At 50.9% G+C, this 11,259-nt stretch overlaps 1 protein-coding gene across 4 annotated transcripts; it reads right to left on the bottom strand.

Moving 5' to 3' along the window:
• On the bottom strand, positions 1-11,184 carry LOC118991640 (kelch domain-containing protein 3). Of its 4 annotated transcripts, XM_037053008.1 has the most exons (15): positions 10,928-11,184; positions 8,585-8,797; positions 8,231-8,407; positions 7,978-8,093; positions 7,724-7,795; positions 7,385-7,598; positions 7,219-7,305; positions 6,969-7,077; positions 6,772-6,845; positions 2,201-2,348; positions 2,000-2,066; positions 1,815-1,919; positions 1,166-1,240; positions 958-1,075; positions 1-529 (listed from the first exon to the last, which is right to left on the bottom strand). In XM_037053008.1, exons 2-15 carry the CDS (start codon positions 8,736-8,738, stop codon positions 393-395), a joined length of 1,653 nt encoding a protein of 550 aa, XP_036908903.1. In that variant the 5' UTR covers positions 8,739-8,797; positions 10,928-11,184; the 3' UTR covers positions 1-392. The 4 variants fall into 4 exon arrangements, with proteins under 4 accessions (XP_036908903.1, XP_036908893.1, XP_036908885.1 ...); XM_037052990.1 differs by lacking the exons at positions 1-529; positions 958-1,075; positions 1,166-1,240; ... (1 more) ...; positions 2,000-2,066; positions 2,201-2,348 and adding exons at positions 4,418-5,078; positions 6,572-6,650; positions 10,367-10,497; XM_037052981.1 differs by lacking the exons at positions 1-529; positions 958-1,075; positions 1,166-1,240; ... (1 more) ...; positions 2,000-2,066; positions 2,201-2,348 and adding exons at positions 4,418-5,078; positions 6,572-6,650.
• Positions 11,185-11,259: the final 75 nt, after the last annotated feature.

Here is an 11,259-nt window from a genome sequence, read left to right as displayed (position 1 = left end):
TGAGTGACAAGAATGTTTATGAACTGGCTCCTACATAAAGTCTGAGTCCTGGGAGCCATCAATAGACTGCATGGCCTTCTCCAGCCCGAAGGCCACTGACCCTTTTTTCCTCAGTCAGAATCATTGGTTTAAGGCAAAGACTGGAGGCCATGAGGACACGATGCACCAGGTCCAGGCAGAGTAAGTGTGGCATGGCAGAGGCTGAGTTGCTGTTATTGTCCAGCCCCGGGGCAGTCCAAGAACCCTCAAGTCATTTCTAAGCCAGTCTAGCTGAAGAGCAGCTGTGATTCATGTCCTCGAATGGGAAAGAACCAGGGCAGGCCCAGCCCGAGTTTGTCCCCACAGATCCATTTCTCAGCTCTGGGGCAGCGGCAGGGCTGAGGACAATTCCTCTAGTCTTTGTTCAAAGGGAGATGTCTCCTGTCCTTGCCTGCATTTCGGCGCCTTTTTCGACTCAAGAAACTGTCTAGCTTCTTGCTGCGTTTCAGCTCCTTGAACTTTTCAGCTAGGGCCAACTGGCGCTGCTCAGCTAGACAACAGAGAAAAAAAAAGTTGGTGAGCCAAGAAGGACGCACCCCTCTTTCCCTTTTCCCAGCAATAATTCTCAACCACTGTGCTGAGATACACAACTTTATGAGTTCTCTGGTGTGTGTACGCAAATCAATGTTTTCTGACTCTACTCTTTCTCAGTTCAACTGTTCGTTACCTCCGGTGTTTCCAGCCCAGCATATGTCGGGAGTAGGACAGAGATAAAAGCAACATCCTCTGCCCACAATCTAATTAGGGAAACAAGAATTGTTACAAATAACTCCCGCCTACTACACTTCTTTCCTCCAATTTACCATGGGATCATCTTCATGCCCCCCTTAGGGAGCTCATGGACCTCCAACACAGTACCCTACTATGGCCTCCGACCCCGTCCCTGTAACTAGCCTGTAACAGCTGTGCCCCACTCACATTTCTTCAGGAAGTATGGACGATGGCCCTGCTGTGCCTGAGCCCGCCGCTCCTGCTTCAGAGCCAGGTGCAGCTCCTGCTGCCGCTTTCGTTCCTGCTGTGCCATTTCTTGCTGCTCCTGAGGAGCAAAGGTGAAATGGGTGAATAGGAGACTGAATCATCTCTTGCCTTGAACTACTTTTACCACTCACCCACAATTCTGACTCACCATTCGCTGAAGCAGCAGCTGCAGCTTCTCATGTTCCTCCCCTGAACGGTGCTTCTTCAATTGCTTTTTCACAAGCTCCACAGTGGAAAATCAATATGATGGTTAGCATTCTGTAAATGTTAGCTGAAATTCTGGGCCAAGCATTACTCTAAGAGGTACACATACATTAACTCAGTAACACTATAAGACAGGAATTATTACTCTTTTTATTATTAGAACACTGAAGCAAAGCCGGGGTAAAGAACTTGTGCCAATGATCAGCTAATAAACTGACAAGCCAGGATTTGACTATAAGAACCAAATTAGGAAGCATTAGCCCCGACTGGCGTAGCTCAGTGGCTTGAGTGCGGGCCTGCAAACCACACGATCACGGTTCAATTCCCAGTCAGGGCAAATGCCTGGGTTGCAGGCCAGTTCCCAGCAGGGGACTCACGAGAGGCAACCATACACTGATACTTCTCTCCTCTCTCCTTCCTTTCCCCTCTAAAGATAAATAAATAAAATCTTAAAAAAAAAAAAAAAAAGAACCGAATTAGGAAGAATTAAACCTGCCCCACCACATGTTCCTGGTTCCCTCTGCCAGACTCTCTGACCTGTGCCCTAGTTTCCTACCCCTCAGAACCCCGTGAACCAGCGTCACAGAGCATACCTCTTTCTCTTTGGCTCGGATATCATCCAGGAATTGGTATGTTTTGTCAAACACTTCAGGATTATATTCCCCTGACAAATCATCAAAACGAGGGTCCCGGGCTACCTTTGGGGAGAACACAAAATATCTTAAAAAACCCAGTTCAGTCTCTTTTCACACGAAAGCATTTCCTGCCTTTTTCTTACCTTCTTACTGATGGGAACAACTTGACGCAAAAATGGCACCCGGACCTTGGCTGACATTTCCAGAGGCCTATGGAAAAATTGAAGGACAGTTTAAGGGGACCCTAGTCTTGGTCAAAAGCCTACCACCTGCCACCTGAGAAAGCAGACACCTACTCAAAGTCCCAGTATCCTCTAACTCCTGGGGCAAGCCTTGCTCCTCACCTGTGCTTATCTGCAACACACGCATTTTGGACAGGTGGTCTAGAACCTTGCTTCTTAGTGCTGTTTCCAGCTACCAACTGTTTGTAATTCTTAGTCCCCACTTGGCTCTGCAATTCCAACAGCTCCTCAAATGACATGTTAGATGTGTCTGTGGAAGAGGGTAAGGTGGGGAGGGACACACAACTCAGCTCAGCACCTCCCGGTGCTGGAAAGACACCATCCCATCCACCGCCTCACCTCCTGCAACCATTGCTCAAATGTCACATACTCAGTGAGGCCTACTCTCATCACTTACAATTGCAACCTCTCCCCTGCTTTATTTCTTTCCATGGCCCTTATCACCTTTTGGGAAGACTGAGATACAATTCACATGCCATAAAATTTCCCATTTACAATATACAATCCTGTGCTTAATGTTATGTGTGTGTGTATGCACTTTTTAAAAGATTTTATTTCTTAGAGGGGAAGAGAGGGAGAAAGGGCAAGAAACATCCATATGTGCTTGCTTCTCAAACGTCCCCAAGAGGGACGTGTAACCTAGGCACGTACCTGACTGGGAACTGAACTGGTGACCCTTTGATTCACAGGCCAGTGCTCAGTCCACTGAGCCACACCAGCCAGGGATGTCTTTTAATATAGTAAATACGTATATTCATACGTATTTTAAAAAAGATTTTATGTATCTTTAGAGAAGGGAAGAAAGAGAGAAAGAAAGTAAGAGAAACATCAGTGTGTGGTTGCCTCTCATGCACCCCCTACCGCAGACCTGGCCTGCAACCCAGGCAATGCCCTGACCCGGAATCCAATCCGAAACCCTTTGGTTCGCAGGCCGGCTCTCAATTCATTGAGCCACACCAGCCAAGACACGTGTTTTTTTTTATTTTTTTTTATCTGCCTTTTCTAAAAGGTAAGTTCTATAAGAACAGGGGCTTTTGTCTGCTTTATTCATTACTGTATCTCCAGCATCTAGAGCTGTGCCTGCATACAGATGCTAAATAAATGTTTGCTAAACTTCTTGAATATTGACCTACTAATCCTTCTTCACCAGCAACCCATGCCCTTTTCTTTTCTTTTTAAGATTTTATTTATTGGCCCTGGCTGGTGTAGCTCAGTGGATTGAGCGCGGGCCTGCGAACCAGAGGATCGCGGTTCGATTCCCAGTCAGGGCACATGTCTGGGTTGCAGGCTGGTTCCTTGCAGGCCAACTACCAGCAGGGGACGCACGAAAGGCAACCATACATTGATGTTTCTCTCCCTCTCTCCTTCCCCTCTAAATATAAATAAGTAAATAAAATCTTAAAAAAAAAGATTTTATTTATTTATCTTTAGAGGGGGAGGGAAGGAAAGAGGAAGAGAAATATCAATGTATGGTTGCCTCTTATGGGTCCCCCGCTGGGAACTGGCCCGCAACCCAGGCATGTGCCCTGACTGGGAATCAAACCGCGATCCTCTGGCTCGCAGGCCCGCGCTCAATCCACTGAGCTACACCAGCCAGGGCAACCCATGCCCTTTTCTGACTCTGCTTTTGCAGCCACCTCTTTTCCTTAGGGAATATTCCTTATCCTCGCTTCGAGAAACTGCTCAGGATGTCCTAGCCCGGTGAGCATCCCCTCTGACTCCTCATTTCTCTTTGTGCTGGGGACGCTCCTCTTGTAGGCCTTAAAGAGAATTTAGCAGGCTCACAGTAATTGCGCTGCATGCAGACTCGAAGCCCGCACCAGAGAGGGAGTCCCGCATCTGGCCCTCCTTCCGTCCCGCGCTACCGCGCGCCCTCACCCTTCCGTAGGTCCCCGGGCCCCACGTCCCCGCCGTCCTCCTCGTCGCCCCGGGCTCCGCCGGGAGACCCGGGGAGCGCCGGGACACGGCGATTCGCTCTCCTCATCGGCTCGCTACGCGCGGCGAGGACAAATGGCGCTACTTCCGCCCCGAGGACTCCCGTCCCGCCTCTTCCGGAGGCTCCGGAGGCCGAGTCCGCACAAGTAACTAGACTAACGTGGCGACTGCTAACTGCTGGGCGAGACCTGGGAGGGCGGCCTGGAAGCTCTAGGTCGCAAGTGACGCCCATTCGCACCTTTTTGTGGCAGGGCCCTGGCCTCAGCGCCGGAGAAGCTAGGGCCTGGCCCCAGTGGTATTCCATTTGCGGATGCTCCTGGCTGAGAAGCCAAAGTCAGCCCCCAGCCCCCTTTGCAATCTCATTCCACAAAAAACAGATTATTGCGTTTGGAGGTTTTTAATTCATTTTTATAAAATCTGAGCTGGCTGACAGCATCAGGGTTACAGCAACAGCTCGGAAGGGGGGTGGGATTATCTGCTGGTCCTCGCCTTCCCCAGGTCAGGGAGAAGGAGGTTTCATGGCAACAGTTGCAACTTCTCTCAGCTCCCAATCAGTTCTCTTGGCAACAGTTGCAACTTCTCTCAGCTCCCAATCAGTGCTCTTGGCTTAAGCAGGGACGGAGTGAAAATAGAGCTGGGGGAAGCTGCTGAGGCCCAGACACTGCTTGCTTCTCCCTTCTCCCCATTCCCTTCACTTCTCAGCAGAGCCGGGCCGGCCTGGGGCAGAGCAGAGACCCAGGAGCAGTTGGAAGGAGGTGGATGGGACAGAGCACCAAGGGAAGGGGCCCTCGGCCCAAGGAGGGAGGGAACCTACCCCTCCCCCCACAGCTCCCCACTGAGTTCACAGCACTAAAACACCTCTAGTCCAACAACTCCACGTAGAGGTAAACCAGGGTCCAAAGGGGCAGGCAGGTGAGAGATGGGCAGGGGCAGTGAAGACAAGAGCAGGCTCAGTAGGGGTGCCGGCAGAACTTCCTCCTACCCATGGGAGGAGACAATGGGGCGACTGATATTGCTGTTGGTGGTCATGGCATTCAGCTCCCACCTGGAAGGCAAATGGTGACAGGCATAAAGGACAGAAGGAGGAGCCTCTACCCCTCCAAGCCCAGAACTGTTAACAAAACTATGAATACACCAGTGCCTTCAACTTCTTTAAAGCTTAACTATCAACAGCCACCTGTTCCTTACAGCCCTACTATGTTTATCGGGTCCCACCCACCACCAAATCCAATACCACCCACAACTCCACCTGCAAGCTCAGGTGAACTTCCTGTTTATGTTTATATACATACTCTTGGGCCCAACACTTGGAGAAAATCATAGGTGTACACATCTCAGTAAAGTTCCCAACCTACCTTTTCTCTTCAGCTCAGATCCTACCAGGTAGCTCCTCCTCCCCACATCAGGAATGCCCATTTTGCTCTGAACTACCATCCCTTTCAAGGAGCCTAATTCCGCTCTTCTCTCCCTAATAAGTCCTTTCCCACTCATCCCATTCACATTAAAATTAAATCTTTTTGACAATTCTGTCATTCTAAAAAGATATACCAAGAACCTCCTTATGCCAAAATCCTCACTGTAATCTACTTGGTATTAGGTGCCTGCATGTCAGTCAGTCCTGGGCCAGCCTATGACCCACCAGTTCAGCCTTGTGCACACAGACCCTCAGCAAGTAACAGTTAAATTAAACTGATACAAGGAGAGGAATGTGTCATAGAATGACCCAGAAGGGCACAATTATACACAAAGGACTTTCAGTGCTTGTTTCGGACCTAAGAATGATATTCAAAGGAAAGTAGCTAGGAAAACTTCTCTTAATTCTGGCGCTTCTCTTTACTTTGCAGCTAGGTCCTAAGATTTAACCAAACTTTCTCAGCATGTTAACAAAAGCAACTGTATAGGCTCAGAGCTCAAGAAGTGATGCTTCTGCCCTGGCTGGGTAGGCCAGTTGGTTAGAGTGTTGTCCTGACAGGCCAAGATTGCAGGTTTGATTCCAGGTCAGGGCACATACAAGAAGCAACCAATGACTGTATGAGTAAGTGGAACAATAAATCAATGTTTCTCTCTCTCTCTCTCTAAAATAAAATGAAACAAAAAACAAAAACCCCTGACTGGTGTGGCTCAGTTGGTTGGGTGCAGCCCTACAAAGCAAAGGGTCGCTGGTTCAACGCCTGGTCAGGACACATGCCTGGGTTGCCTGTTGCGTCTAGTCAGGGCACATACGAGAGGTAACTCACTGGTGTTTCTTGCATCAATGTTTCTCTGACTCTCTGTGTCCCTTCCTTCCTCTCTCTCTAAAAATAAATAAATAAAATCTCTTTAAAAAAGTAATGCTTCTGATCTTGGTTTGAAAAACATTTTGTTTCATGTAATTTACCCAGCGGACGGTTTATGTCCCCTTCCACCTCACTCTTCACAAGTCTGCTCCACCTCTAGCGGAACAAAAACTCTGTTCCGCACTGAGACCGAGCTAACCAGGTCGTGCTTGTGCTGCCTCCCACCCTCAACCAATCCCTCCTCTCCAATCACTCACTGTACCTGATGTCATGGGGCAAACAGGACTGGTCTAGGTTATACTGAATGACAGCCAGTTTGCACAGAGTCTTCAGACTAGGGCCTTGAGAGGAGGAACGAGAGAGAGGGAGATGGTCAGAGCTGAGGAAGGGTTTGGTCCTGGATGTCGCCACCCACAGACAGGCACCTGATGGCGGGAGCACTTTGGGAATAAGTATACTTACTAAAGTCCAAAATGTGTAGGTCAGAATGATCTATGAGGTCAAAGTCATCCACCAGGCCTTCCTCAGGAGATGGACTACAGGGGTCCAAAGAGAAAGGAAAGAAGAAAGCAGACCCATGAGGCCGTCTTGCTCAAACGCCTCCCATGTCAGCCACAGACTTGGTCCCTTCCCTGAGCCCTCCCTGCTCCCTTACCAACCTGGTACCCCCAAAGAGGACAATCTTGTCACCAACAATACAGCAGCACTGGCGCCGGCGAGGACATGGCCCCTTTCCCTTCGGTTCAATCTTTTTCCAGGTAAAGGACACTAAAGAGAAGTTTATATGGAGATTTAATACCTACCCAGTCAACATCCTCTCCAACCTCGACCTCTCACCTACTCAGGATTATTTCTTTCTTTTACGCCCCCTTCAATTGCTCCTTGTTTCTTAAAGGCAGTGTTCTTTACCAGGGTTAAACTTCCACAGGTCATGGAAGTGCCGGTTCAACCTTGCGTTATAGCCACCAAAGATGTACAGCTCTCCATTGTAGCCAACTGGAAGGAGACAAGAATGTCCAGAGTGTGAGGACAATGGGCAGGAAGGGGAGTCTGCAGGGACATAGCAGATACTCACAGGCTGAGTGGCTCCGGCGCCCCTCTGGCAGCACCGGAGTGGGCGGACAGTCCAGCCAGGCCTCAGTCCTGGTGTCAAAGACTCGGATGCGGTTGCAGTAAATTTCATTGTTGGAATGGAATGGCCCAAAGCGGTCGGCGCGGCCCCCAAAGACATACATGTGACTGCCCAGCATTGTGGCTGAGTGGAAGTCCCTCCAGCGTGCAGGATTGCCCTGGGCAGGAGCAGAGAGATGAGGGTAAGCACGAAGGCTGCGAGGGGATCTGCTCTTACTATCTGAGCTTCCTACAGTATCTTCAACTGAGGGTGGGGACCTGGGATAAAGAAGAAAGGGCAGACCTTTGTACAGATAAGGGTCCATGTCATGGTGCTGGTGTCCAGCTTGTGAATGTCATTGGAAAAGCAGTCAGCCTAAGTGGGAAGAGACAGGAAGTAGAGGAAGGAATATAAGATGGGGTCAGCAGTCACTCTCTGACCCTCCATGCCTCCTCTCAAAACTCACAAAGCAAGCCAGAGCCTCCCGTCCCACCCTCCTCAGTTGCCCTCCTCTTTCTTATTCCCACCCTAAACTTCTACTTTCTTCCCAGACCTACCAGCTGCTCGTAGCCTCCGAAAATGTACATGGTCTTGCCCAAGACACAAGCTGAATGTCCATCCCGGGCTCCAGGAACTGTTCCTGACACACGGGGCGTGGACCACTTGTGAGTATCTGAAGGAGGTGAGAGTGTGGGCCAGGTAAGCACCTCTGACAGTCCTCCTAGACTCTGGAGCACCCCCTTCCCAGCCCAGCCGACACCTTCCCAGCCCCACGAGGCCCCATGTGGGAGAACATAGCTCCATACTCACTGACGTCAAAGGCATAGAGCACATTGCAGGCCCCTTCTGTGTCATTCCGCCCGCCCCAAAGGAAGACCGTGTCGTCGATGAGGACGGTAGAGTGTCCATACCGCATGTATGGTACCACAGGAGCATGCCCACGGATGGTGGGTCTCACTGGGGGCAGCTTTGTCCAGCGCAAGGACACTGTGGACACAGCTCAGCTCAGCCCTGGGAACCTTCTTCCAAGGCTGTCTAACTTCTCTCAAACAAGATATCATTCTCTCATCCCCGGTGGCCATGGGGCCCACCACCAAAATTCATTCAACCACCTATTCCCCTCCCTGAGGTGGGCGCCCAAGGATGTTCCCAGCATTAGCCTACCTGCATTGAAAATGTGCACATCAATCTGACGCAGTGTTTCATAGTCTTCACCAGAGCAGTAACCTCCGAAGGAGTAGACTCGGTGCCCAACAGCCACTGCAGCATGGTTCACCCTGCGGGGCCCGCCCTCCAGGTGCACTGTCCACCGTAACATCCCCTGGGCCACTGGTCACAGCAACATGCCCCCCCGGCACGGCCTGCTGCCTCTGCTACCTGCGCACAAATTGGGGCCACAGCCTACTCAGGCAAGGCTCTTTGCCTGCCTCACTAGAACTCTGCCCAGGACCAGCCCTTTCCTCTATGTGTCACCCTGGTGTCCGTCCCACACCAGCCCTCCACAGCTCAGGTGGCTGGCCCTGCCCCAGAGGACCTGCTGAGGTCAAGGAGCTAGCCCTGGTTCTGTGTTCTCCAAAAGCAAAGGGTGGGGCCACTCTGACCTGCCTGCTGGCCAGCTCAGAGCCTGCTGATGGAGGTCTCAGCACGATCATCCCTTACTCACGGAGGCTCCACCATGCCTGTGGTCTGGCACAAGCCCCAAGCTTCCTTCCCAGGGTGATGGCTTCTCTTGTATCTGACTCTGCTCTGCTTACTGCCACCTCTCTAAGAATCTCTGTGCTCTTTAAGGTGGGGAGAGGGATCTCAAAATACTCAGAGCTATTAATAGCCTAGCCAGCCCCAAAGAGTCCACTGAAAGCTGACAGGGGTGCTTCCAGCAGAAAAGCTTTTAGGCTTTTACAGTGGGACAGTCCCACTTTCTAAGACAGGGTGGGATCCAGGATAGGGACCTCCGTGTTACCATGGGTAGGTAGCCCCTCATAGGAAGCTCTTGTCAAATCGAGCTGTTGTTGTTGGGGTCACCCAGGGCACCTCACAGGCCTGGGGAGTTCCTCTGACAGCTGGGCCTGGTATGCTGCCAAAACTAGGATCTTAAGCCAGAAAGGTATGTGTCTGCTGTAGACTGAGGGAGTGGGGGCGGGGAGGAGGGGTTTTCTTTTCCTGCCACTTCCCCAACCCTATGATTGTGGTAGAGATACAGTGTTTCCAGCAGCTGTTCTCCCACTTGGGTCCCTGAAATGGGGGTGGCGATGTGGTGTGCCCTAGAAAGAAAGGGAGCAAAAGTGGCAGGAGAAGAAAAAGACCCAAGTATTAGAGGTCATGATCTCTTTAAGACAACCTGCAACCTAGTGAGAATGTATACATTTGAAAGCTCTGACAGGCAAAGCCTCCTGCAGCTGGCACTGCCTTGGCTGGCAGGCACCTGCCGTGCTTGGATGAATCATTTGCTCTTTGTTCAAGGCAGAACTTCAGGCACGGAGAAAGCTCAAGTAAAGGAGGCCCCTTGCAAAAAAAGACATGGCTTTCAGCTGGCTTGCAAGTCCCCTACCCCTCACCCAACTTCCCTCAACCCCCACCCCAGGCTTTAAATAGACACCCTGCCAAACTTGAAAGAGCACCAGCGGGAGCTCTTTATTACTCCTGTTTTCTATCCAAAATATCTTGGATCTGGACTTGCAGAGATGTTGAAGTGCTTAAGAATGGGAGTCCGTTGCCTTCCCTCATAGCTTCTACTCCCCTTCAGCTGTGTCAAGGTAAAGAATTCATAGGGGCAGAGAGAAGCGATTCCACGCAAAGTTGGAGAGAGAATCTTAGCTTCTCTTCCACAAGGAGCACTCAAGCTCATAGGAAACAAGCCCCTACAGTCTCAGGGTCTCTGTTATCTTGGGGTTTCCCCCATACTCCATGATTACCACATTCTTAACTTCTTTAATTCCCTCCACGTGCCTACTCCCTCCCTGGTCTTTTGCAATTTTCATCCCCCATTTCTGGCCCTCTTCGATTTGGGAGCTTTGCGGTTTTCTCCTTTTCCCAACACTCCAAGCTCCATCCGACAGCTCTCCATCTTCCCTCTTCCACTAAGGATGAAAATGCTAATAGTCATTGACATCTTCCGGCCAGAAGTATTCCTCCCTGTATATGACGCGATCTCTGGATTCTTCCAGTCATCCCAACCTCCCCTCCCCCACAGCGCCAGACAGCCCCTCCACCCGCGCTTCCATTATCCTCAGCTTCCCCGTTCTCTTCATAACCAGCCTTCCTTCCAATTTCTTCAATGCCTTCTCCAGCATTGAAGGAGAGATCTCCACCAGATCTCTCTCACCCTTCACCTCTCCATCCTCCCCCGACCCTTCCTTCCCCATTAACACTCTCCTTTCCCATCATTCCCTTAGTTCCCTCCCCACCCCCACCTCATCACTCTCAGGCCCCTTCCCCACGACTCCAGCTCGGGGAAGGACGTCCCCAGCACCTCCAATTTTCCTTGTAACACCACCCATCCCGCGCTACCTTGCCAGGCCGGGCCGGGGCGGGGTCGCGGGCAGCCTGGAACCCGCTGCGCGTCAACCGACGACTCGGTCCCCAACAAGATAAACACAGCCAAGCTCGATTCTTCCGGCGGGCAGCTGAGTGCGCACGTACAGTCAGAGCTAAGTTCCGGAAGCCTACCGGGACTTGTAGTCCCCCGGTTTCGGGACGGACGCGAGGGGCTGAAGAGTGGGCAGGATCCCAAACAGATTCTACGCCTGTGTGTAAACAAAACAAAACAAAACAAAAAAACCGCACACACACACAAAAAAGAAAAAACCGTGTGGAGGTCATTGGGTAGTGTAGTTCTTTGT

The sequence above is a fragment of the Sturnira hondurensis genome, unplaced genomic scaffold (genome assembly GCF_014824575.4).
Source record: "Sturnira hondurensis isolate 20B ecotype Veracruz unplaced genomic scaffold, ASM1482457v3 Scaffold0000880, whole genome shotgun sequence".
NCBI classification, from domain to species: domain Eukaryota; kingdom Metazoa; phylum Chordata; class Mammalia; order Chiroptera; family Phyllostomidae; genus Sturnira; species Sturnira hondurensis.
Note: the sequence above shows the minus strand (reverse complement) of the source record. Positions and strands in the feature narration are given on the sequence as shown.

What these genes read in the sequence shown, in the direction of transcription:
- LOC118991640 (XM_037053008.1), bottom strand. Translation starts at nt 8,738, where the DNA reads ATGTTACGGTGGACAGTGCACCTGGAGGGCGGGCCCCGCAGGGTGAAC. An exon ending in CCTACACATTTTGGACTTTA is followed by an intron (nt 2,349 to 6,771) that starts GTAAGTATACTT and finishes CCTCTTCCACAG; the next exon opens with ACACATCTAACATGTCATTT. An exon ending in TTGTTCCCATCAGTAAGAAG is followed by an intron (nt 1,920 to 1,999) that starts GTAAGAAAAAGG and finishes TTCTCCCCAAAG; the next exon opens with GTAGCCCGGGACCCTCGTTT.